The following is a 26341-nucleotide window of genomic DNA, read 5'->3' as shown; positions in this document are numbered from 1 at the left end:
GCTACATTATTATAAATAGTACAGTGAACTAGATCAGTCTTGAGGATTACTACAAAAAAGTTCCCATTAAAAAACCTCCCCCTCAATTGAGATATTTTTATTTGCTGTTATTACTGTATGTAGCACATAAAAGTCAATACAACTGCTAGTATCAATGTGCAGGAGCCAATATGTGCCGCCAGTGCATGTTGATCTGTGTCAGGTTTATTTAAAAGCAGTGTTCTTGTTGCCTCGCTGAGGCGTAATGTTTGACCGTGTTGACTGTGGACAGAATCAAATCATTGATTTAAACATAAATGACAATTTGGAACAGACAGACATTAATTGGACTAGTTTAGTATTCAATTCTGAATTGAAAATAGCTCAAAGGTTCCCATAGAGTTTATTTCATTCAGTCTCATTCACCAAAACACACTGTGTGTATCCTTGAGGACATAATGATTGTGTTTGCTGCCTCGATAATTGTAATAAATACCTATTGTTACAGTGATCAATATAGGACTGGTCATATTAATCAGCACTATGCAATATTTACACCATTTCACAGACTGTTTTCTCAAATGACGCTAACCCCCAAGTAAGACAAGCAGTGGGGTAGAATTTCACAACAACTTATAAGAATAAACCGTTTAAAAATTGGTTATGTTTTGTTTTAGAATAAGTTCAGTGCAGCGTTCCTGCATGTTTTTGTTGCTTAGCATTAATCTGCTGACACTTTACAGATTATTTTAGTGGAAGTCTTCTGACCAATAGCAATCCTTCAATATACAATATATATCAGAAGTAAATAAACCAAGATTTTTTGAAAGACCATATTACAAATTCAGACCCAAAAGCAGAAAGTGTGTACTCACTTCTGCTGTATACTACACACATGGAAATTTGCACCTGCTACTTTACAGCTCGACTGATCTGGTTTCATGCAAATCTAACCCTTCAGCACTGTGTCAACTTTAAATTGAACTTATCACTTTAGTGACCACAATGATGATGGCTTTGCTTTTTGTGAAATCATTCATGATATGCATGGACTGTGCAGAACGTGGTGCAATTACCAGTAACTACAACATGGCTAAATGTCTCAAATGAGGTACAAAAAGCTGGTTAAACCTGTTCTTGACTAGACGGAAACTAAGTGGAAAACCAGACTGGTACAATAACAAGTCAGGACAGAATATGGAAACAGAACAGAAATGTGACAATACATTTTAAAGTGTAATAAAAAGGCAATAAAGCAGATGGAGGAAGAATAAGACACGCTACAGAGTACAGACCCCAGTATTATTACATTTCACTCTCAGTTGGTACAGTTGCCCATAGCCTACATTCCAGTTCCCTGTAGAGCATCCAAACCCCCCCCCCACCCCCCCCCCACCCCCACACACACACACACACACAGCAGTACCCACACTGCTGAAAGCTATATTATTCCCTCACCGCTTCGCAGGCCATGGAAATACTCTGAATTTACTAACCATGACCCACAAACACACACATTCAACCCTGTATTTTTCCCCTCTATGTCTCATAAATACAAGTGCGCACACACACACACACACACACACACACACACACACACACACACACACACACACACACACACACACACACACACACACACACACACACACACACACACACACACACACACACACACACACACAGAGAGATAGGCAGGAGCACCTTTCCCAGCTATAATGGGCCCACACATACATTCAGTTAACAGCAAAAGCCAACACACAGCAACTCACAGACATACTGTCTTTATCACGCATACATTCACTTCCAGACATTTGGATGTTGGTCTGATCTGGAATTATATTGTAGTCAAAACCACGTCACTCACTTCCATCTTATCTTGGCTAACAGCAGCAAAAATTACCTTTCCATCTAATTTCAGATTATATTTTAAATCACAATTTTATACAAGTGTTCTCTCATAATGGTTGGGTGTCTTCCTCAGGTACAGTCTGGTGTGTTAACGGTCTATCCGCATTTTAAAAAAAGCTAAATGTGCCAGCATTAAAGTTTCCACTCATTACACTGACTGACAGAATGCTGTTTTTGAAGAGCATGAGGAGGACTGTTTAGTGGGTAACAGTTTTTACAGATACATTCAGGTCCATTACTATTTGGATGGCAACATCATTTTCAGAATTCTTCATCTGAACGAGACCACGATTAATTTGAAATGAGGACATTTGACTCTAATTCAAGGGGTTTAACAAAATACTACATTAACCCTTTAAATATCACAAACTGTATTTAGAAAACCCCTCCATTTTCACAGGCTTAGAAGTAATTCAGCAAACAGATCTAATTATCATCATAAGATTATTTCTAATGCAAACCCTTTGCAGTCAATGACTGTGTGAAGTCTGGAACCCGCTAAAATGACCAAATGCTGAGTTTCCTCCATTGCGATGTTTCTTCAGTAATTTACTGCAGTTGCCTTCAGTTGCTACTTGTTTGTGGCTCTTTCCACCTTCACTTTAACAATAAGTGAAGAGCACGCTCAGGTGATTTGCGATCAGGTGTCACTATCATTTTGCTACAAGTTCATCTTTCTGAAGTATCTTGTTGAACAACTGGGCAGCTTTCTAAGGATGTTTTAAGGTTTTCTAGGAAAGTAATCAGGTCTCTTTGTTTTTCAGTGATAGCAGTGGTTTGCATCCTATGGTAAACCTTCTGTATTTACATTCATAAAGACGTCTCTTCCTTATAGACTTTGACAATGGTATGACTACCTCCTTGAAAGTGTTCTGGACTTGACTTGATGGAAGGAATTCTGCAATAATCACCTTAAGTTGCCTTCACTGGTCTTCAAGGCCTTTTGGTGTTGCCCAGTGAAACACTGTAGTCTCTCTTTGTAAGAAAAGGCCACTCCTAAAGTGTCTGCTATCTCTCCAGTTGGTCTGTTTTGAGGTTTTCAGCCTAAAGACAGACTTGAAATGACACATCTTGGACTGCATGTTGAGAGGTCTCATCAACAGCTGCCAAATTCAAATCCAACGCTTGGAATCAACTCTCAACATTTTATTCACTGAATTTGTCATGAAGTTACAGGGAAACATGCCATGGCTGACTATCAAATTGCTAACCAGTCAGCTGTCAAATCACTTTCGAGACTGGAAATGGACAGTTTCTCAGTCATCCATGTTATGGTAATCTTAAGAGCTGCAGGGAAAAGCAACTGGATTGAAAATTTAGCTAAATAAAATTCTCCGATGAGAGGATAAAAATCTTCAAGACCTCAAAAGACAATTCCAGTTGCTTTTCACTGAAGCTAACATAATTGATTTTGTTTGAAATGGACTACAGTGGTGTACATTTAAAAGATTGTGTCACTGTCCAAGTATGCTTGAGCCTGTCTGTTAGGAGCCTGTTTAATGCAGCTGAGGTTCACTTACACTACTGAGCACAGACTTTCATGGATGATAGCATAGTTTTAGAGCTATGGCTCCTATCTTTGTGTCCCTGTGCATGAATGAAAAATGATCCACACTGATGCAAAACTAAAGCATCTGTGAACAGCATGAATCTTTATGAGGAGCTTCCCTTGACAGTTCGGCTCAGAATGCAGGTGGAGCAGCAGCGGCGGCTCCCTGCCTCTTTGTTGTCACACATCGAACATTCATAACGCCACGCTGGCACACATACGCACAAAGAAAAAGCAGCGCTTCTTGCCATCATTCAGGCTTTCACAAAGCTTTACCAAACAATGTGCGTACAGCATGACCATTTTTACTGGACGATAAGTTCACTTGCAGGTCAGTTTTTAGTTAACTAAATTTAAAGGATATTAATGACAAAAAAACAAGCTGATGCTGAAAACCGTATACATCCATAAATTTGACTCTTGTGTGCTTACCTCTATTCAGATAAGCACTCAAGTGTGGGCTCAACAGACAAACATGTTTTTGACTGAAACACTCCCACTTCTGTTTAATAATTTCAGTATGTATTTTCACTCTCTATGGCATAAAAACTGAAATCTAATCTCAGTGCTTTAAATTCTGGCACCAAAGAAAAATGAGGAAAAAAAATTAATGACAAGTTGGCTGGATTTCTGGTGCTGGAGTCTAAGTATTAGTGTAAGCTTGGGGCAGTTTCTATCGTTCGTTAAAATAGAATTGATCAAAGACATGACAGTCACATCAGCTGGCACACAACATTTGACACTTGTAGCACACAGCTGACTTTTTACCCATCGCCAGAACAATCCTGAAATTTGTAATCTCATTATCAAAAGACAGTATGGCCATATGTGTGCATCAGATCAAAACACAACAACTGCCATGCCCCTCTATTGTGAGAAATGCGTCAAACTGCATATGTCTGTGCAAAATTCCTGTCATATTCACTGGTTCTGACCCTGTTAAGCATTTGCTGAAATTTTAAAAAAAAATCTACAGGATTGATTCGTATGACATGATGCTTCAGGGAACTGAAAATAAATGTGATTACTGCAGGTCTTTGCATGTATTAACACAGGTTCTACATAAATGAAATAGCATTAGCATACGGGATGTTACCAAAAAGCTGTGTAATTAACTGCTGTGAAAAAGTCCTCAGTTAGAAACATTGTTGCTATTGCAATAGTTGCATATAGCTTCATTCTGTTCTGTGCAGTGTTTGCTGAAGCCAAAGTAGCCCACACAACTGACGCAGCTTCTTTTTCTGTACCAGCTCTTCCTTCTGTGCACCCACAACTACTTCTCTGTCTCAGTTGGCTCACCTTCATTGTCCTCATAGTTCAGTTATATTGGTTAAAACTGCTAGCTGCCAGTGAGGAAGGAGGATGCCAACTGTATCTCTGCGTGTGACCATACAGACAACATGCTAACAACAGGCTAACTGACAGTGATTGGTTGTGTGTCGATTAGGTCTTAATTGCTAGTTGGTAAGATTCTTTGAGCATTCATTACTCATGTGGACCTGGATCATAGTCACACTGTGGATTAATTCATTTAATTTAAAATCCACTGTGCAGTACGCACTGCCTGGCTGATTCCCAAATCAGACTTTCAGCATTTTTCTGATTATGGCTATTATTGTTTTAAAAAAAGATCAGACTAAAACAAGCTAATTTTAAAATGTGCTATTTTGAATCTGATTGAGTTGCCTCTCTATCTCTCAAGGAATGTCCCGCATACAGTGCTATCTGATTGGCCACACATTATAAGTAACAGCCTTTCATCACTACAGGATACATGCTGAAAAGTTCTTTTTCAATTAAACATAAATTAAAACAAGAAGTTTTACCAAACTTGGACCGCCCGGCGAGGTCATCTGTATGTCATGGCGGAAACCACATTTACAAAGCTGACCCCTGTGACCTTGAAAATTAGGTCAAGGTCACCAAATGCGAACTTGACCTGTATCTTATTATGTTACAGCTGTGTGCCAAATTTGGTGAGGCTACATCAATATTTTATCGAGTTATCGCATGGAAACCACATTTACAAAGATGACTCCTGTGACCTTGAAAATGAGGTCAAGTTCACCAAATCTGAACTTGACCTGTATCTTATTATGGTACACCTGTGTGCCAAATATGGTGAGGCTACATCAATATTTTATCGAGTTATCGCATGGAAACCACATTTACAAAGATGACCCCTGTGACCTTGAAAATGAGGTCAAGGTCACCAAATGTGAACTTGACCTGTATCTTATTATGGTACAGCTGTGTGCCAAATATGGTAGGGCTACATCAATATTTTATCGAGTTATCGCACGGAAACCAAATTGTTACAGACAAACAAACAAACAAACAAGCAAGCAAGACCATGCAGCTGAAAACAATACCTTCCGGAAAACGGAGTTTTTCCGGGCGGTAACAAAAATACAGAAAGTCGTTTAAACTGTGTCAAAATTTAGAATAACACAAAGTTAAACACAAAACACTATGGTTTATAGTTTTACTGCAAATGCATATCTGTTCCAAATATCCGTTATCATCCTCCTTCAACACTAATAATGGTATTGTCGTTGGGGGAAAAGCGATTGACTAATTGTTCCCCAATTAAACCCTCAACTACCTGAATTCAGGTGATGTGGCAGCACACAGCCCTGTGTACTATAATCGCAATACAGTTTCTGGATGCAATAGAGGCCTTTACAGGTCCACTGCTTTCCAAAGGCAGACTGGGTCCCAGTAATACTTGTTCTAATTGAACTAGATAAGGTCTCGTTTTACTGCTTTGGGCCTCCGGTCTGTGTGCCAGTATTTCTAATCCTCAAATGACCCCAGATGGATCCACAAGTATTCACTATCAGCTCTGATTACACGTGTTGTAAGAGCAGTGTAGCTACTTTTTACATCTCTATGTGGTTACCCAGGAGAGCTGGAGTAACAGTATGTGCTGATGATAGGAGCAGAGTACAGTTAGCAGTAAAACTGTGTATGTAGCCGTGAATGAACAGTTTGAGCTACATATTGTAACAGGTCCCCAAGAACCCAGCCAAGTTCTGTATTTTGCCTGCCAAGTGCTGAGTAGTGCAGTGCAGAGGGTTGACCCCACTGTTAGCAACAAATTCAGGACCAGAGCAAAAAACAGAGTCTCCTCAGTGCTTTTGGAACCTAACACATATATCAGAAGCCTGGCAGGAGAAAACATTTTTGGAAATTAGTATCTATACTACAAATGTATGCTATTAAATGATAAATACTTACCCAAATTTTGCTAATATGGGAGAAAAAAATCTGTCTTTGATGCATTTTTAGAATTATCTTCTCGGTTGAAATTTGATAGGATCAAACTTGTGTTGATCGTTTCACAGATTTTTTAACTGATGGTACATCACAGCACTGCAGCTTGGTGTTCTAGTTGGTGTGTGTCTGTTCAGGTTGAATACATTCAGGTCAGGATTACCTGAGATCTATTTTGGGTCGTGTCTCACTGCTCTCAAGTCTCCTTCAGACTGAGTCTCTCTTTTTTTTATTAAATAAATTCATCTGTGTCAACCTCAGGTCTGTTTTGGATCATGTGCATGGCTGTCTGTCTCTCTATGTTGGCCCTGTGATGAAATGGAAGCCTGTCCAGAGTTTACCCACTTCTTGTCATGTCAGCTACAGTGGGCTCCAGCCTGTTATGACCCTCTACAAGATGAAGTGAGTACAGCTAATGGATGGATGATTTAATCAGGTCCAACATTTTGGGCCTGTGACTGTATGGGAACATTTGTAGTGCTAGAACTGCATCACCTAAAAAGGCCAAAATGTGACCAAACATATCTCAAGTTCAAGTTTGGTTTTAGCATCTTTGAGCTTTCTGTTTTGACTAAACAAACTGTGCTTTTGGTAAAAAATAAATGAATAAATAAAAATACTGCAGATGGTCAAAGAAAGGCAAAAAATCAAGTTCAAACGTGCTAAATAACTTCAAGAGTTATGCAACAGTACAGTGTAGTGATAGTGAATTAAGCTCTTCTACCTGCAGCTTTAACAAATTCTATTTATCTTAAGATAACAGTAATTCTGAGCTTTATGATGTTTCATTCACAAATCAAACCTACAGTATACCAGTTTAACAGCATCCATCCATTATCTACACAGCTCACTCCTCAATAGGGTCATGGGGTCCTATATTCTATCCCAGCTGACTGAGGGTATAAGGGAGAGGACACCCCGAACAGGTCACCAGTCTATCACAGGGCTACCTACAGACACAAACAATCACACTTACATTCACACCTACGGACAGTTTAGAATTACCAATTATCCTCAGCATGCTTTTGGAGCGTGGGGAGAAGCTGAAGTACTACAGCGCTAACTACCGATCCACTGTGCAGCCAATTTAACATCAGCATCAATAAATGACTTGTCTTTCAGGTTACAGGTAATCCATTATTGATGAGTGCTGTTTGTACCTTTGTGTTGTTGTGTCTGTCCACTTTGTCAGAGTCCTTCTCTTTCTTCTTCTCCTCTTTCTTCTTTTCACGCTCCTTCGGTAGACAAATAAAGAGGAGATGGTGTAAGACAGGGGCAGGTTTGTCTGAGTTTAAACTTATCCACTGAAGTCACATTCACACAATAAATACCCCTCCTGGAGTTGGGGCTCTTTTATGGCTTGGATGGGTATGATATTTTCCTGGGTAATTTATCAGTACAAAATATTAGGAATGTTATAATTTGGGGTCGGCTTTGGTGGATTTGAGTAGCAGTTCCTAATCACAGTCCAATCTGGATTGTCGTCCACAGAAAGGCAGCTGAGGCTCATGGGTACTACAGGATTGAGATGAGGGATTTCTAAGAAACAAACTTAGGGAAACTGCTGTTGCTAACATGTAACTATAGTATATGGCTAGAATTATTTTCTATTTAAAGCAGAATATTGCTGATAAAAATAAAAGAAATGGGAACACAGTAGTATAGCGTACAGTGAAGAAACCCCTTACACAGTCGACTGTCCTTCACCTACAAATCCTGTACATTATTCTCACAGCGTACATTGTATTACACATGAAAATTGATTTTAATGAATCAATTTTTTTACGCTTTACCATTCTGAGCTCAGTCTCCAATACATTATTTACATCAACAGCGTTAAAAACCTTCTTAAAAATTAAGGGTAACATCACCAATGAAAATGCATATTAATGCACAGTGGGCTCGACTAAATTTGAACATAATATGCATTATTTATTAATGTATTTTTGTCTTTACATTCAACCATATAAATGCTACTGTATAAGTCACCTCGGACACGGAAATTCAGACTGATCCATTGAACTGACACATTTGCTATCATGTAATAGTGCAAACTGCATAAGAGAAGAAGAAAGAAAGCACCTTCCTTCATTAAACCACCATTTAGTGCCCATTATATCATTCTTTGGGAGGAAGTATGAGGCCTAGCGGTAAAGATTCGCGGTACCTCATAGCAGGTTGAAGACAATTAGATCCCTTTCCTTAATGTGATTTTAATGTACTTACAATGCAGATTTAATGTGCAGACATTATTAGTGTGCAGAGAGTTGATGTAGTGTTTTCAGGTTAATGCTTCTGTCTTGCTTTGTTATATGTAAATGAGGCAGTGCTGATGCCAAAAGGCTTTAGCTAATGACTGTCAGGATGCCAAAGAGAAAAGCTTTAGAACAGGGAATGAAGCCTACATTCCTGCCAATATAGTACCAATAATAGTCTGTTTCTGTCTGTGTCTCTGCACTCGATGCAATTCTCTTACTGTCTTACTAATATTAAAAATGAAAATACAGTGAAAACTGTCACACAGACAAAGGCCTGGGTCAAAGGTCAATCTTGTCATAGAGGAGAATTTTTTTATTTTTATTTGCTTGAATTTGATTTTCTGATGATTTCCTCAGGGGAACATCATAACAATCGCTGTTGTTTACATATGAACAGTACAGCAGATGCTGGCCTCTGTTCTGTACAAATTGACTAATATTCTTGGTCGTTCATTTTACAGCACATATGCTTTATTTTGCATGTACTTTTGTTGACAAATCCATCAGCAAGTTAGACCATATTATCTCTGAGGCTCTGGCAGGCACCAACTCTCTGACTCTATTAACTATGAGCTAATGAGGCTAGCATTGCCCAGTTTGCTTCAGCAGCATTAGCAGGCTATCATACTCCCATCTGATCGTCACTAATAAAACACAGCAAATTACAGCTGGGATCCTCCTCCACATATCACGTTGGCAATGGTTCCTGCTTGGATTATTTAATCAGTTTCCGTCTGGTTGGCCGGTGGAGCTCAAAGGAACACTGACCCTGTGTACAGGTGCAAGGAATTATGGTTGGTGGAGTTTGTCTGAAATTACTCCCTATCCAAACTACAAGTGTGAAAACTGTGCTCTGGATAGAAAAAAACTCATCAATGGAACAATAAAACTAGTAATGATATTAGATCACTACTCACTATAGAGTAAACTAGTGTGTGTGCGGAATAGATGAGTAACAGAGGGCGTGATTTCTGTCTGCATGCCAACACAAACAAATATATTTGTTCTGGCATCGGTTAGCTTACCTTGAGAAAATACCAATATGAATGGAAGAATTATTCATAATATGAATTTGCAATCTAAAAATGATAAATGTTAACATTTGGTTAGTTTGCAATATGGATCACAAAAATTAAAATTTGGCATTCAGCACTCATATCATGATTCAGAACAGATGAACGGCAAAAACAAACAAAAAATGAATGTATTTCAACATAAACTCATTTTTTTTGTTTCAAAAACAATTTCTACAATATAAAATATGGTAAGCCAACATTAGCTTATTTTAAAGCAGTATAAAGTAAATAATGAATTCTCTCCTGTGTATAGATCCAGACGTCTGTCTTTATGCTGCTTTGATCACTTTGAGGTTTTTACTTATTTCATTTTAAATACTCTGACAGCGTTTGCATTCTGGCATTTGGTCATCTATAACTTTAACCCTCATGTTGTCCTTACCAAAAATGTTGTTGCCTTGTCTGACGAAAGTTCAAAAATTCAGAAAAATTTCACTAAATTTATAAAAATTTGCAAAATCTTCAGGAAGAAAATTCCTGAAAAGTTTCCGTCAAAAGTTTTATTTTGTTAAATAAAAAAATCCCCAAATTTGACAGCGAAATTCACTGGATTTTGGTTGATTTTTTTTCTGAATGTTCTTAAAGATTTTTTATATTTGCTTTTTTCCCACCAAAAAAATTTTTTTTGAAAATGTGGAAGTTTTCACTGTGAAACTATATCTATTTTTCCACATTTTTAAAACGAGTCAATTTGACCTGAAGGCCGACAGGATTGGTAACTCTGATCACTCAACTCAAACTCAAATTATCAGTCTGTTTGTTTACCTTATACAGGGTTTCTGCAGATATCAACCAGTTAAATTTAATGTTTTTTTATGCCATTTTATTGCTATACAGTAAAAATTTTAATTCCATGACAACAAATTACACAGGTTTGTTATTTTGGATTTTTTTTTTTTTTGGTAAAAGATGATTTTTCTATGAAAACTGTCCCTCCATTTCATGATTTCTGAATCCAGAAATCACACCTGACCAGTCAAGGGCTGCAGTCATTCTCTGAAATCCACATTTTCTTTTTTTAATTGCCATTTTTGCTGGAATTTGCATTTCCCAGTTTTGCTCCACCTGGTCCAGCCTGCTGTCCTCATTTACGGGCACCAAAAATATAGTTTTCTCGTCTGAAAAAAATCCAAAAATTCAGCAAAAAAATAAAAAATCCAGAATCTTAATATTTGCAAAACGTTTAGGAAGAAAATTTCAATAATTCAATAATTTAAAAAAAAAATAAATCCCCCAAATTGGACAAGAAAATGCTTGTAAATATTTTCAAAAAATCAGTAAAAATCTTCCAAAAAATCCTAAAAACATCTAAAGTGATTACATATACATCAGTAAAACTTCTAAAATTTTCTTTAAGAACATTCACATAAAAATCAACCACGATCCAGCAAAATTCGTTGGATTTTGGTTGATTTTTTGAGAATGTTCTAAAGAAATGTTTTTAACATTTCTTTTTTCCCCCACCAGAAATGTTCAAAAATTTCCCAAAAATGTTAAAAATGTGGACATCAGAAGTTTCACTGTGAAAATTGTTTATATTTTTATTGTCAAATATTTTCTTGAAAACTGCAGAAAGAATTTTTAATGCCACTGAGAATCAAATTTAATTATTTTTAATGCCATTTAAGGCCTCAATTTTTGCAAAATCAACCTAATGACTATTAATGCTTTTTAATGCCCTGCAGAAACCCTGTTATATATCTCAGCAGAGCTGTTTGCTGCATCTGCATTTGCCATTGCCATCCTACATGTTGTTGTTGTACAGTACTGTAGAAATCAAAAACACTATTAGATTTTCTGTATTGTTGTTCAAGTACCGTTTCTCAGAACATGCCCATTTTTTTTAAGTTGGAGTCCTGTGTTGACAGGTGGATCCTCCATGTCTCTATTCCAGGTGAGCATATACTTGAATTTAGTAAGCTCACACAATATCAGGTATCTTTCCTTGAATTTTTTATAGCAAAGAACAATGCAAGAAATACTCAGGAAAAGTCAGAAGGCTTTTGATATTTGCGCTGGCAGAAGATTTTGATTTAAAAAAAAAAAAATGATATTAATTTCATACTTGACATTTCTTGACGGCTAAAAAGTGACTTTGGGCTGTTGCCTAGTCAACATGAAAGTGCTCTCTGCAGTCAGAGTCTATATTCAAAGATTATTTAAAGTTTTTAAGGTATAAAAATAAACAGGCTGCACTATTTTCAAATTTATTTTTACAAACAGAATAAAAATTGCAATAGATACTGTTTGCTTAACCTGTAGGTTGTGGCTGCAGGTTTTAACCCTGTTTTTGCTGTTTGCAACAAAAACGAAGGACGGATTTTAGTTTTGCATTTTTTGTATCATGCATGAAACCAAATGTTGATGAGGCTGCTTGGTTTCCATCCAAAAGTGGAAGAAATTTCAGGAAAATCTTGAGAAAATGGGCAAACGAAAAAGTGAATTAATATTTGTTATTCTTGCAAATATTAGAGTTAGTTGATTAAAATGAACAGCTGGTGGTGCCAGTTTTCCAGTATTTTTAATGCTTCATGAATAACTAAGAAAATGTCCTCCTTGCTCCACTCAGACATGATGTTTTTCTCTGCCACTATTTCATGTCTCTCCAGTAGAGTGGAAGCTACAGTTGATGTTGATGTCGCATGCTTCTTGTACATCATCATTTAATCACTACATCTGTTTCCACTGCACCGTGTTTCATTTTTGCCTTAATTGATAGAGCAACTTTTCCACCTCAGGCAAGAGTAAAAATAGATTTGCAATATTGTGAACTTTGGGGCGATTTTTAGCATTTCCATTAAGGGGATTTTATATGAAAAATGCAAGAATAGGTGGACAGAGAAGCACCCATGGCCTGGAAAGGATCTCTTGATTTCTTTTTGGTTTCTGTTTCACTACTAACCCCTGTACATTCCACTAACCTTTGTTTATTGTGTTGTACTCTGGCAAAACAATTTCCTCCAGGATTAATGAAGTCAATCTTATGTTATCTTATAGTGTAAAACATGTCTGACATAATTTATATGGATAAATAACCTATGAGGCCACATTGAAAGAAATGGTCAGGCTTTCTCCAAACTGGTGTTTGCTAATTATCATGCAAAAAATGTACAAGCTTAGTCAGTCTATTGTTGCCTGACTCAGCTGTCCCAATAAAACACTGACGCAGGATGAGATGACACCATCACACTGAATCTACAAGACTACAAGGCAAGAGAACAAGCAGAGCGCAGCAGCAGCACACCACAGAGTACAGAGGAGATCCACACCTCATGTCTAGTTCTGTCAGCCTGGGAGGACGGCGAGCTGGAGGAAGGAGCAGCTTCACATGACTTCAGCTGGAAGACAGAGAATTTCAGGCAGCGGGTCAGACATGGAGACGAGGAGCAGGAAAATGAAGACAGACAGAGAGAACAATGAGAGCACAGTATGAAGAGAGAGCATGGCAGGAGGAGAAAAAGTGAAGCGGAGAAAGAACTGAGTTAATTAGTGGGAATGAAGGAGGATTCTCTCCGCTACAGCAGAGTACTCTTCACTTCAGTGGATGCTGTGTAGTCCAAGGTTGTATTCAACCCCACAGCTGCACGGAATGAACAGTGTCTAAATAGGGTCGCACATTCCCACAAACGCACGATTATAGAGTGTAGGCATGACCTCTATTAACCTGCTGTTGACCTTTGAGACAGACAAAGAGCAGGGCTTGAACTGAACTCTGCAGTATCCCAGCAACAGTGTCTGGTTGTTTTCACAAGCCTTTTTTTTTTATTATTTCTCGGTTCACCAGTGTTTTGTAGAGAAGGAAACAACAGATCAGACAGCCTGACAGCAACCGTACGGTTCTCTGACCCTATGACTGTGGAAAAGTTAAAAGAAGGGTTACTTCAATTGTCCGAAATCAGCTGTCTCACATAAATGATCACAGACAATAGACTCTTATGAGCATTGTTATAGCATGAGTTTATTTTTATAGTTTGCAAATGCAATGAAAACCTATTTTCTCAACAGGATTTTTGTTAAAATTGATAAACAATACAAAAAAGTACAAAAAAAAAAGTATTTTCAAAATTCTACTATTTATCAAAGCCTAAGGAAAAAAGAATCACTGGATTTTCAACTTTCCAACAATCCTTGAACAACTCATCTGTGACGTTGCATTCAAAACTTTATAGCTTATAATTCTGATATAAATCAAAATTACTACATTTCACATATCTCATTTTGAAATTTAAAAAAAGTGTTGGCACCAGATTAAAACAACAAAATTCTGCGCTACTTGTCTCAACCAGGAAGATATTAGTGACAAAAGTTCAGAAACTTTACAGGCTGAACTGTGTTGAACAGATAAGAGACAATGAAAACAAATGGAAAACGAAAGAATATCTTTTCTTCAGTACTAGTAACATCTGTGGACACTTTGAAAAATGCTGTACAAATTGATTCAAAATTCTTTTAGTTCTTATAAAGTAAATACTCAAAGAAATTCTATTTTTGTTGTTTCTTTGTATGATTTATGGCATTACAACTTTCTGATACTGCAGAAAAGACCCTTGGTTGTGCTGTTTCCATAGAGTTCAGGATTGCCATAGGGAAAAAAGTGACAGTCGCAAAAAAAATGCCCACAGATCAATATAAAAAGCAACAATAGGTTTTACGAATAAACAACAACTAGGGTTGTTAGTCATGTTTTATGTCCTTATTCAGTCAAAAGAAATTATTATTACAGAAAAAAAGATAGATTATAAGCACATTTTAGGCACATTAAAGATCTAATATCATCACATAATCATTTGTATTGAGGCTCGTGGTTCTTAAAAACTTAGATGTGCAACATAAAAGCTGTTAGGATACAAGTGCACTTAAAATAGTTCTTGGCCTAACTCTGAGACAAGGGGTGTAACTTCCATTCTACAACATAGCTGTATGCCACACCAAGCCTTGTATCATCATCCACAAACACTTAAATGTTTGCAGTGATCAAAGAAACAAAGAGAGGAAAGCTTTTAGTTGGTTGCTGAAGCTTGAAAATGTGCCCGTCCATACAGCACAGGGGACAAAAAGAGCAAAATGTGGCTTTGAGCTGCAGCCCCATACACCTTACTCACCCAAGACTGATTTGAAACCAGTAAACAAGAACTGTGTGAGCTACTGTGTTTTCTTGTTGCTTGTGCTTCAATGCAGCGTAAACTGAATGGTTGCTTCCATCTGTTTGCGTCTCCTTTGCTCTCTGTGCACACATGAACCACATTTTATTATAGCTGAATTCCCAATAAAGCTGTCCTCATTTACATATTTTTCAGTTTCTGTTGAAACAAGTATAAAACAGTGACTGAAATGCAGCTCATTAACACTACAGCAGTCACTTCAGAGTCATTTCTAAGCTGCTCTGCGCTGCTAAACTCTTGATTAGACGGACTTTGCATCATTTGACAAACTCACCAGAAATAAAAAGAAAGTGCTGCGAATTCTGTGATATTGTGCTGTGAAATGACCGCTCAGAGAAAATGTTAGAAGTGGTAGAAAGTCTCAATCTCTGGTGTCAGTAGCTGTGCCGTCAACTTGTTTGCTTCAGGCTTTCAATTGCAGATAGAGAAAGTTTTCTTTCTGAAGGGAACGTGGACAGCAGCTAATTGGTTTTCAGGGCAAAACAGCCCGTTTAGAACAGCCATATTACTCAGTCATCATACAACCATCTTTGCAGTATTTTAAGCTGAAAGACACACTGATTAATTTGCTGAACAGAGATAGAGAATATATATAGAATAGATAGAATATATATAATATAGAACATTTAAAGCTGATTTTTTTTTTTATAGTTTCTTTTGTTTTTGGTAGCAGAAGCACAAGAAGCTCCAAGGTTAGCGTGGTGAGCATTTTAGCTAAAAGTTCCCTGCTCACACATCCACAGAACAACATTAGCATTTAGCTTTCCTGGTCACACAGATTTAAAAGAATCCCGTCTTTCCACTCTGAACTGTTTTTATAACTACAGCCAGGGGGCACTAAAATAAGCTTAAAGACTGGAGAAGAAAAACACTAACCTGGTTTTGTCCACAGTTCAAAAACACCTAGTTAGTTATATGGACCTCATATGCTAAATAGAAATAATTCGTCACTTTATTCTACCTGAATCTGCAACTTCTCTCTTCACACTGTGCTGGTCAATCAACCAGCCACCATGTGGAGCGCACAAGGAACATAAGCCTGAAGCCCTTGGTCAATTTTTCTGGTAGCAAGTCCAGTAATGTTTATTCAAGCATGAAGGCTGGTAACAATAAGAGGGAAAGGCTGCGATACTTTGTCAACTCTAAAAGCTGAAATTGTATTGGTGGCTAAAGTAATGGTTCATTTTAATCTACTGTACGAAAAAAAGGACCAAACGGTGCTGAAAACCAAAATGTGCATCAAAATAACATTGATGAGTCCAACAGCATGTCTGTCTGTGCATCAAGTGCACAGAAATGTAAGGCAGTCAATCTCACTATGCAGTTCTCCACAAATAGAAATTCTGACAATGCCAGGCGGACAGAGAAATACAGAGGAATGGATGGAGAACGAAGAGAAAGTCAAGAAAGGTTCAATTCCATTAGTAAATTTGCATGCATGGCCTTTCATGTTCAGGACACTCAAGAGTATTCAAATGAAGTAAATGAAAAGCTTTGCCTTCCACTGCCTGGTGCACACAAAATCCATCATGAATGCAGGCAAGCACCAAGAAATGAAAACGTGATTTCTACAGTAATTACTGCCATTTTCAATTTGTCTTCAAAGTCCATACCAGTCCAATTCCATCAGCCACTTCAACACAGAACTTCCTAAAGCTTTTCAGCCTGTAATAAGGCACGTCAGTTAACAGATTTAACTAAACAGTTCTGAAGCTACCTTGCCCTCATCTTTATCCCTTCTTTGTTTATTCTTTGCCATCTGGCTGTTCACTGCCTTCTACATGCACTACAGCTTCAGCTACCTCCCTGAAGATCTGTGCTTTGTCTCCACTTACTGCCTCTCCACACAACAGCTGAACGGATTAATTACCTCAAAAGGAAAGGAAAGTAATCAGGTCATTAAAACACTAAAAATATATATGCTTTTTGCAGTCTGTTGAAGAGGTAAAAAGGACAGAGTGCATCCGTAGAACACTGAGCCATATGAAGCAACAGTGAGCCATTTGATAAGATTATTCTCTGAATCAGAATGAGGGAAAATTGGGAGAAAAAAAACAACTCTAAAATGATTGGAATATACTTTCATGGCAAAACTGAATTCCATACACTGGTGGAATGTGGAAAATTCAACTATCTAATCCAGTGGTTCAAGACAACAAACCAGCAGTCTCATTTTCATCCATTGCAAAAACTATAGAAAGATGCCAATGTGGTTTACTCAGATGACAAGTAGCAACTTTTGCTGAAGGAATTAATGTGTGAATTTGAGGTACAGCTTATGCTACACTGCCTGTCTAAATGGCTACACACTGTCTTGAGAAGTCTGTCTGTATATTACCTTTACTGACACCTCGCTGTTCACTCACCTGCTGGTTCTACTTCAAACCTCACTCCATACTTTATTGTTTTCTGATATCGCATCACTATAGAACTTATGATGAAGCCTATAGCAGCAGTATGAGGAGCAGACTTGGACAGAACAAACTGCAAAGCATTCTGGTTGTGGTTTAAAGGGAGTGCTTTCTGTTTTTTGTCATCAAAGACCACCAATTTCAAAAATAATTGCACATTTCCACCAAATACATGGCCTAGTTTTGTGACATAACCCCTCTCCTTTATCAAGTCAGGACACCTTTACCAACCTTTACATGGCTGTGCTGACACAAAAAGCCTCCTTTCAGCCTAAAGGAAAACTATGATGTATTAAAATTTGAGTTTTTTTGTTAACATAGCTGCAAAAAGTTCCAAAGGCAGGAAAAACACACAAAGCCAAATGTTCAGACTGAAAACATTACATGTCCACAGGTACAACAAGTGCTGCAGGTCAAAGCTGAACCAGTCAGTCAACAACAGTTTGTATTTTAAATGAGCAGTTTGTTTCTATTTCCAAACAGCAGCAGGTCGTTGTGTGGTACAGGGAAGGTACAGGTAAGTAAGCAGAGCAGTCCAGAGCATCCCATTCATCAAGAGAGACAGCAAGAAGAACTCCATCATTTGGTCTGATAAGAATGTATCATTTTCAGATTCTGAGCATTAAAGGTCAGGATGGACACGTGACAGAATCTCTCAGTTAAAGTACTTTCTCTACCTCAACCAGCATGGTAGGTATGAACAGCATTTGCAAGGTCACACTCCTAAAAAGGTTATATTTGTAAGAATTGACACATTTTTTGGAAGGTTTTACTTAATGTGCAAGTTACACAAGCATCCAGCACAGAAAGACCCCTAAAAACATGTTTTAATAAAGGTTAAGGTTCTTATTTTCCTCAAGGTTTATGCTGAGGACTATGCCATCTTACCAGTATAGTATCAAGAATCAGGCCTACTTACATCAGGTGTAGTGTTCTCCTATCTGTGATCCAAGTTTGGCTCATATAATTAATTATTTCTAAGCTCTTGGTCTGAGTTCTTCAGTAATGGAGGCTTGTTATCGAACTTGGGGCTTCAAAATCCTTTACTGACTCATAAAGAATGAGCCACGCTAACTACAATAAGCAGTTAAGTTTAACTCAGCTCCTGGTTTAAGCATACTTTAACAAGCTGAAGATAAACATATTAAAAATTGATGCCTGTGGCATTAACAACTTTAACCACAGGCCCAGAAAAATGTCAAATTATATCCTTTTGTCAGGTGGATCAGAGACACAATTACCAATCACACAGACGAGAGGAGGAAATGTTGGAGATTCTTCCACAGATAGCAGAGTAGTCTATCGTGGAAGAGATGAGGCCATCTCAAGCAATCAACCGAGATGTGGCAAAACAGCAGAGGTGTCCAAAAGACGACAGCCCAATTAGCATGTCAGGGGAGGGATTTTTGTAGGGGCATCGTGCATTTCAATAGAGACATTGGATTAATTGAAAATTATTAATATTGGTGAAAACACTTGTATTAAGAGGGGGGTGTTTTAAACCATTTCATTCATGTGAGAAGCCTCGAAGATGAGACAACTGACAGCTTTGTTCTTGCCATCAAGAGACATTACAAATTCAGGACAGATGTGCAGCAGTTATGATGTTGTGAGTTTATTGTTCAATCTCGTAGATTGTGTGAAACTTCCACTGTCAGCTGTCACTTAACACCAGCAAGGTCAAGCTTCTTTGTACTGTCTCGACCAACAGTTACAGACTCAACAGGCTTTACAAGCCCACGTTTAACAAAGGAAAAAGAATACCTACAGATATATGTGTCAGATATATGGCTACCTTCAGGCAGTTACCTCAGACTAAATAAATAGGAATGTTTCAGTGTTGAACAACCCAACAAATAAATTCTTCCCAGGACACAAAGTTACAGCTCTGCAGGAGTGGACTTCTTACAGGCTGCACATACTATCAGGATCATTTGAGGATGTTAAATTACCTGATTTATAATAAACTAAATTCTGTCCTGTCTGTCCTAGCTAATCTCTGATGGACAATGCATAAGCTCAGATCATGCAGCTGTTGCTCGGTGAAAATGAGGAGTAAGCAGAAATATACATAAATCCTTGTCTTCTTGCCTCCAGTATTAAAGGATGATTCTGGTTTATGTTAATCTGATGTACATCTTATTAATGTGGGTATTGTGGCTAAGTTCCATGCTAACGGTGTACTCTTCACCTCTGTTGCAGATATTTGGGAAACAGTATTTAGAAGGTAATTAGCCTGAATGTCTGCAACCTTCCAAAAAACAAGAGTTTTAAAATCACTCATTTTAAACATTTGTTGTCAAGACTGACTGAAAGTAAACTGTTTGTCTGGAACAGGTGTTTTATTAACCGCATTCACTTTTATAGACCATATGGAGAGCTGAATGTTCAGTCAGGTTGGTCTGGGTCTTTCCTTCCAGCTAGTTGATGAAATTTTTGGAAGATGAAATATCATCTCCAGGACAGCAATGTTTTTCAAATCAGCAGATTCATTAGTTGTAGCTCTCATCCATGGACACATGGACACTTTGTCAGTCTGACATCAAATGGTCTAACTCTGCTGCAACACTTCCCTTTTCTTCTCAGTGGGCAGCAGAGCAGTGACAGCAGGAACACCACCAGTTTCCAGAGGCACACCGTCTTTCAGGGTGTCCTTTTGACTTCTTGCCTTCATCCCCACAGTGAAAGTCCACCTCTCACACAAGAACAAACTATCATGTGCCATTGTATATGCTGGTGTTTACGTCAGTCAGTAAGTCTTCCCGGATTAAGCGAGATTCCTTATGCAGTTAGCAAAATTTCCATTCCCAGTGGCAATTTTTGCTTAACTTCAGTCAGAGTCAAAAATAAACTTTTAAAATGATTCATGTAAAAATTGCAGGAAACTCATGCCAGCTGTACACCCTTCACAAGCTGTTTTGTGCAACTTTAACAAATATGAGACTTTGTTGGGAAATACATCACACTGAAATAACCAGAATTGTCATTTAACTGGATAAGGCATTTTTCTTTTTTTAATTATTTCAGCAAAGACAATCTAAAGCCACCTGTTTGGTTTCAATCTGTTTCTAATGTCAGCTCTGAATGTAAGGGGAGCACCTGGTTGCATGTTCATGAATATCAATAAATGAACCAGCACTGCAGGCATTCCCGTATGACAGATGTTCAGGCTCCTCTTTGAAAAAACGTAGAAAAGAGTGCTATGTAGAATGATGATCAGACTGAATGAAACATTTCGTAAGTACATTTTGTCCAGGCAAAACAGAGATGTGGATTTCAATCAAAAGCTATATAAGCGAGCTACAAAGTTCTAGCAGTTGAGTATGATCTGCCTCCGCACACACTGCTGCAGCTAGAAAAGCTGTGAATTTGAAATAAGATGCAAGTCCTGCTCAGGACTGTTGAAAGGATACTCCAAGCACCGCTTACCATTCTACTAGTAAAAGCAGGCATGAATTTGCAGAAAGCGATTACCGTACATCACGACCATCAACCCACCTCCTTTCCTTCCTCATTGCCATCATCTCCCCCCTCGTTTGCTCTCTAAACCACCTTGGGGTGGAAACTAACGCTGACTACAGTATGTCTTTCTAAGGGCAGAACAGAGAAATGTTTTCTCCATTTTTCATCTCTTCCCATTTCTATCCTTCTCCCTCCCCCTTCAACTGCTCCTGTTGCCTGTGGTGGTGAAACGAGTGCAGCTGAGATGTGAATTTAGAGCATTTTCTACCCCGCTACTTATTCTGTTGATGTCTTTTGAGGGTTTTTTTCTCTCTCTCTCAAAACTTCTTCCTCTTCCGACTTTGATGCTGCTGGAGATGTCGACACAGCACTAAACAGGCACAGATGGGCTGATGATGAAGATAAAGAGAAAGGAGGCTGGAGGGTAAGGAGGGGAGCGAAAGGGATACAGAGGGAGGGGAGGGAGGATAAAAAGAGGATAGATAACAAGAGGAGTGGTACGAGCTGGGTGAAAGAGGATGAGCAGAGGTTGAATGGACATTAGGACTTGGAGATAGAAGGGTATGGCTCTCTGCTGTGGCGAGTGCTGATAGTGAGAAAGAGGGATGGTTAACATCTTAACTGAAATTTGTCTGCTGGGTAGCCCTTTAACAGCTTCATTTGTACTCTTACAGAGGACACTCGCTGAGCCAAAGTGGAATAGTTATACAGAGACTAATAAAAAAAGAATTATGGAGGGTGGGAGATGGTTTTAGATGTTTGAGCTGTAATATAATCCCACTGCGATCTCACAGAGCATCGAGTCATGGTCAACTGAATGACCTTGAGCTATGTGTTGTGGCTCAGTTGTGGTGATGAATCATGGATTAGGGAGGACTTCTCATAAAGCTGAATACACTTGGGAAGAAAGAAAAGATAGACACTTGTTACAACATTAGAGCCAAACCTTTACAGTCTGATAAGGTCATCTTTGGCTCTATTCCAGCTTGTAGTAGCATCACACAGATGTTGCAGGCTCAAATAACTGATGGCATTCCTTGTCTACGTTTAGAAGGTTCACACATTAAATCATATATATATATCGGAGGGATACATGGAGACTGAAAATTCTTGCAAAATTTGACACAAAGGTAACACCAGCAGCATCTGAAATCCCGTCCGTTGGTGGATACGCTTGCAGAGACGATGTGAATCTGCACTGATCTTTTGCTTACAGAGAAAGCAACAAAAACCAACAATATTCAGAAGTGTCTAATAGTCCATAATGATTAGTTAATGCACTTAAATGCTGCATATTATCAATAAGAGAGTTAAAACAGTCCATTAAGACAAGTAGAACATATTCATAAAAAGCTTAAATGAACCATTTAAGTCATCGGTGCAGTTTCAGCTTGAGAACTGCACAAAGTAATTTTTTCTCTTAATGTCAACACCGAGGACATGGGTGTCTTGTTTGAATAAGCTTCACGGGAATTATCACTGGAGAAAGTGAGCTGGGGCTACGTTCTACATGGCAATCTGGTAACTGACTCACACAGTGTAAGCAGAAACTAAAACAGAGCTGATTTTGGTCCTGAAGAGTGAATGGACTTCAGACAGACTGTTTGGACTACAAAGCACCAATCTGAAGTTCTATACCAAAACTAAAATCCTGCACCAAATTGTTTAGGATGAAGTCATGTCTTTGCCCAAGAAGGAGAGATCAATTGAAGTAGTAAAAAGACAGAAAGCAAACTGAGTTAAAACAACTGCTTACTAAATCTCCTTCCAAAGAAAGGAGAGCTCCACTCACACAATTCAACAATGGCTTAAGCTCAGCAGGTGTTTAAATTGAAGGCAGTCAGCCAGGAATGCAGCTTAGAGCATATTTACTTTGCATAACATGAATTAATCAGAATCATAAATTAATCAGCATCATAGCTCCAAAGTCATATGACATTATATCTACAGAATCACATAGCAAAGCTTACCATCATCAAACCCATGGACCTCAGCTTCAGAAACAGGCACAGACAGTAAAGAAGGGCAACTCACTCATTTGTCACTGAGGACATAAGACAAGGTGAGGTCATTAAGCGGACACTAAAAGTTAATACAAGCAGTTATTTGACATTGAGGTGTCGCAGAGCTCACAGTAAAGACAGCTCAAACCTGGGGTGACATATAGCAGCGAGTGCAGTAAACTACTGTGGCATGTTTAGTATCAACAAATTCATTGCATTCTCAAGATTCATATGCTTACACGCAGGCTTCACTAACTTAAAAGTAAGCGTGCAACGACCTTCAAAAGGCAGTCGTGTTAATTCCAGATGACACAGCATCATTCAGAGCATTAAGAGTAGGTCAAGTAAACCAAGAACTGACAATTTGCAGTTTTGAGATCATGGTCATCAGCCATGGTTCTATTTCAGTAGATAAATCATGCTAAAAAATAGGCTTGTTGGCAGGCTGCTATTCAAAAAAGACATTTTCCATTGAAGGACACCAGCTTCCTTTTGTCTGTTCAGTTGTCTATAGTTTCACACTAAACATTTTCTCAATGGAAAAACCAATTAAATACTGGTAGAAAACAATTTTCTTGGTTAATCAGTGACTACCATACTACCACTACAGATTCATCAGTACAGACAGTTGTTTGCTGAATTACTTGTAAAACATTTTCAAAAGATGTGTGAGACATGGATCAAAAGAGTAGGGGGGACCCACAGAGACTGCTTATGCATGGGGCCAGAATTTGGAGCTACACCCCTGAGAGTAAGGGACTGATGCAACAATCGCTAAACATTGTGATAACGCTGCAAATCTTCAAAAGAGAGAGCTTCAGAAAGATGATCCAACCCTCCACACAGCTGGTCAACCACTGCCTGGAGAGGCTGCGATCATGAATCGGTTTCAAAAGACTGCCTCCTGTTTGTCAGCATGCTAAAGCATACAAGCATCGACAATCATCAAGCCTCTTCAAATAAAAACCAACTGACGTGAAAAACTAAATCAGTCATAATGTGAAGATCAATTTGTGTCAGTCATGGTCTCCAATGTAAATGAACCATTCAGCTTCACTAAAACTGACAGACAAGTCTGTGTTGTTCTGCTCAACGAAACAACAAACGTGACATCAGCCACATTCTCCCTGTAGCTCTTCTACCATCCACTGGCGTCCCAAGACAATATGTCAGGCAATGGCAGAAGTTAAGTAGGTAGCCACAGCTGACTGCAGGAACACACACAACACTGGTAAGTGCTGTGGACATAGAAGACAGAACATGCCTGTGACTAACACTGGCAAATTAGGTTGAAAATCAGCAAAGTCCTCCTGCAGGGCGACTGTGCTGTTCTCTTGTGACATTTTTAGGCCACTCACTGGGCTCATCACAGAGTGTTTGCAAGATGCACTCTGATGCCTTGTTGATTCAAGTAACATTGAAATAATCTCCAGTGTGTCTCCACACACAGACACACATCTACTAATTCACTCATGATAGAACAATGAGTTCAGGCTGGATGGGGAGTCGAAAGAAAGAACACTCAAGCACCTTAGCAAAAAAAGATCACTGCTCTCTATCACTATCTTTCTCTTCATCGGTCTCAGTCATGTACACAAATACAATCCAGCAATTCAAATTCTTAGAAACACTACAACTTTCAGTTAATATCTAGAACAACAAACATTTGTGAATGCCATTTATTTGGTTCAGGACAAAAAACATATTCTTCTAAATTTCAGAAGCAGAATGCAAAGAAATACGTGGAAGAGAACTGTGGGTGTTGGACCTGAGTATTAATACCAAACAAGTACTTTTTTACACTTGTGAGTGTAAACCTCTCCTTTTCAGTTAAAGTACTGGATCAATTTGATGACTTTATGACTCTCCCCATTTTGACACATAATTAGGCTACTAGAATTGTTCCATTTAAGTAAACCACAAGTCACATAAGTCAATTTTGGCCACATGTCTACACTATTGACTCATGAATTAGTCTTGTATTCCACAACTAATCCAGAAGCCCACTGTGCGGTTACATTGAGGTGAAGACAGTATCAGCCTATTAATATAGCTTTAGCATAAAGAAAATCAAACTGTGAGGGTTCCAAAACATGATGTCAGTCACATTATACACATGGATACGGTGGCCGACAGGTGCAAACGTGCTGCAAACGCCAAAAGCACTGCAAACACAGAAATGATCCAAAACCAAAAACTCGCAAACACATAAAACACATGCAAGAAAAAAATGCTGCAAGAGAAACATGCTGCAATCACAGAAACAATGCAGAAACAAAGACTATCAAAATCACAAAACAGATGCAAACGAAAAATGCTGCAAATATATAAAAACACACACAAACCCCCAGAACAACCGCATGAAAAAACACTGCAAATTCAATCCACAACGGAAGTGCACCAGACATGAAGAAGAAGAAGAAGAAAACATAAAACATAAAGGAAAACATACCTTTTCACACCGAAAGAAATTGCACACCTTCTTTTTCTTCTTCTTCTTCGTGTCTGGTGCACTTCTGTTGTGGATTGAATTTTTGCAGCGTTTTTCTCTTGCGGTTGTTCTGGGGGTTTGTGTGTATTTTTATATATTTGCAGTATTTTTTGTTTGCATCTGTTTTGTGATTTTGATAGTCTTTGCTTCTGCATCGTTTCTGTGATTGCAGCATGTTTCTCTTGCAGCATTTTTTTTCTTGCATGCGTTTTATGTGTTTGTGAGTTTTTGGTTTTGGATCATTTCTGTGTTTGCAGTGCTTTTGCCGTTTGCAGCACGTTTGCACCTGTCGGCCACCGTACATGGAAGATGGAATAACTAGTACGCCAGCTAATGGTAGACTGCATGGAATTAACCCCACAGTTCTGCGATCTACTTTGATGTCAAAACAGTGAATTTTAAAGGGTAAGGAATTTGCATGTCTGATCACAGCACTGACATATCTCAGAACAGGTGTGTGGTAGCATTTCAAGTTCTACGCCACAGACTGAAAAAATTATCTTTTCAAATTTTTTTTTTGAAAAGACAGTATACCTCGCCCGCGACCCTACTGAGGATAAAGCAGTGTATAGAGAATGGATGGATGGAGTATACCTCGCAAAAAATATGAAAACTCACCTGCTGCATTACATGAGGCAGCAGAGGCACCAGAAAAGACGCCAACAACAACAGCTACTTCTAGCTCTGCTCAGCTTCAGGACCTCTGCCAAAGATAAACTTAGATTCATCTAGGGGAAATAACAGGAATTTGTACTTTGTCTTT

The 26341-nt window shown here is 38.4% G+C and overlaps 1 protein-coding gene and 1 long non-coding RNA gene across 10 annotated transcripts in view; one reads left to right on the top strand and one right to left on the bottom strand.

The window, feature by feature from the left end:
• Nucleotides 1-26341, bottom strand: part of smap1 (small ArfGAP 1) — a 156165-nt gene that overhangs the window by 84086 nt on the left and 45738 nt on the right. For 3 of the 8 annotated variants that reach the window (XM_051959653.1, XM_051959650.1, XM_051959651.1), the window contains exons 5-6: nt 13320-13387; nt 7876-7954 (exon numbers count right to left, since the gene is read on the bottom strand). The exons of 1 other annotated variant lie outside the window; for it this stretch is intronic. In XM_051959653.1, coding sequence (XP_051815613.1) covers nt 7876-7954; nt 13320-13387 — 147 coding nt within the window. Of the gene's footprint in view, nt 1-7875; nt 7955-13318; nt 13388-26341 lie in introns of all 8 variants that reach the window. 4 more of the 8 variants (XM_051959654.1, XM_051959652.1, XM_051959656.1 and 1 more) reach the window with 2 other exon arrangements.
• Nucleotides 1-26341, top strand: part of LOC127537427 (uncharacterized) — a 104238-nt gene that overhangs the window by 60393 nt on the left and 17504 nt on the right. The window contains exon 3 of one of the 2 annotated variants that reach the window (XR_007947050.1): nt 21441-22453. The exons of the other annotated variant lie outside the window; for it this stretch is intronic. This is a non-coding gene — a long non-coding RNA (uncharacterized LOC127537427). Of the gene's footprint in view, nt 1-21440; nt 22454-26341 lie in introns of those variants that run through there. 2 annotated transcript variants of the gene reach the window in all.

This window comes from Acanthochromis polyacanthus, chromosome 15 (genome assembly GCF_021347895.1).
Source record: "Acanthochromis polyacanthus isolate Apoly-LR-REF ecotype Palm Island chromosome 15, KAUST_Apoly_ChrSc, whole genome shotgun sequence".
Taxonomy (NCBI): domain Eukaryota; kingdom Metazoa; phylum Chordata; class Actinopteri; family Pomacentridae; genus Acanthochromis; species Acanthochromis polyacanthus.
The sequence above is the reverse complement of the archived record's forward strand: the minus strand, read 5'-3'. Positions and strand labels throughout refer to the sequence as shown.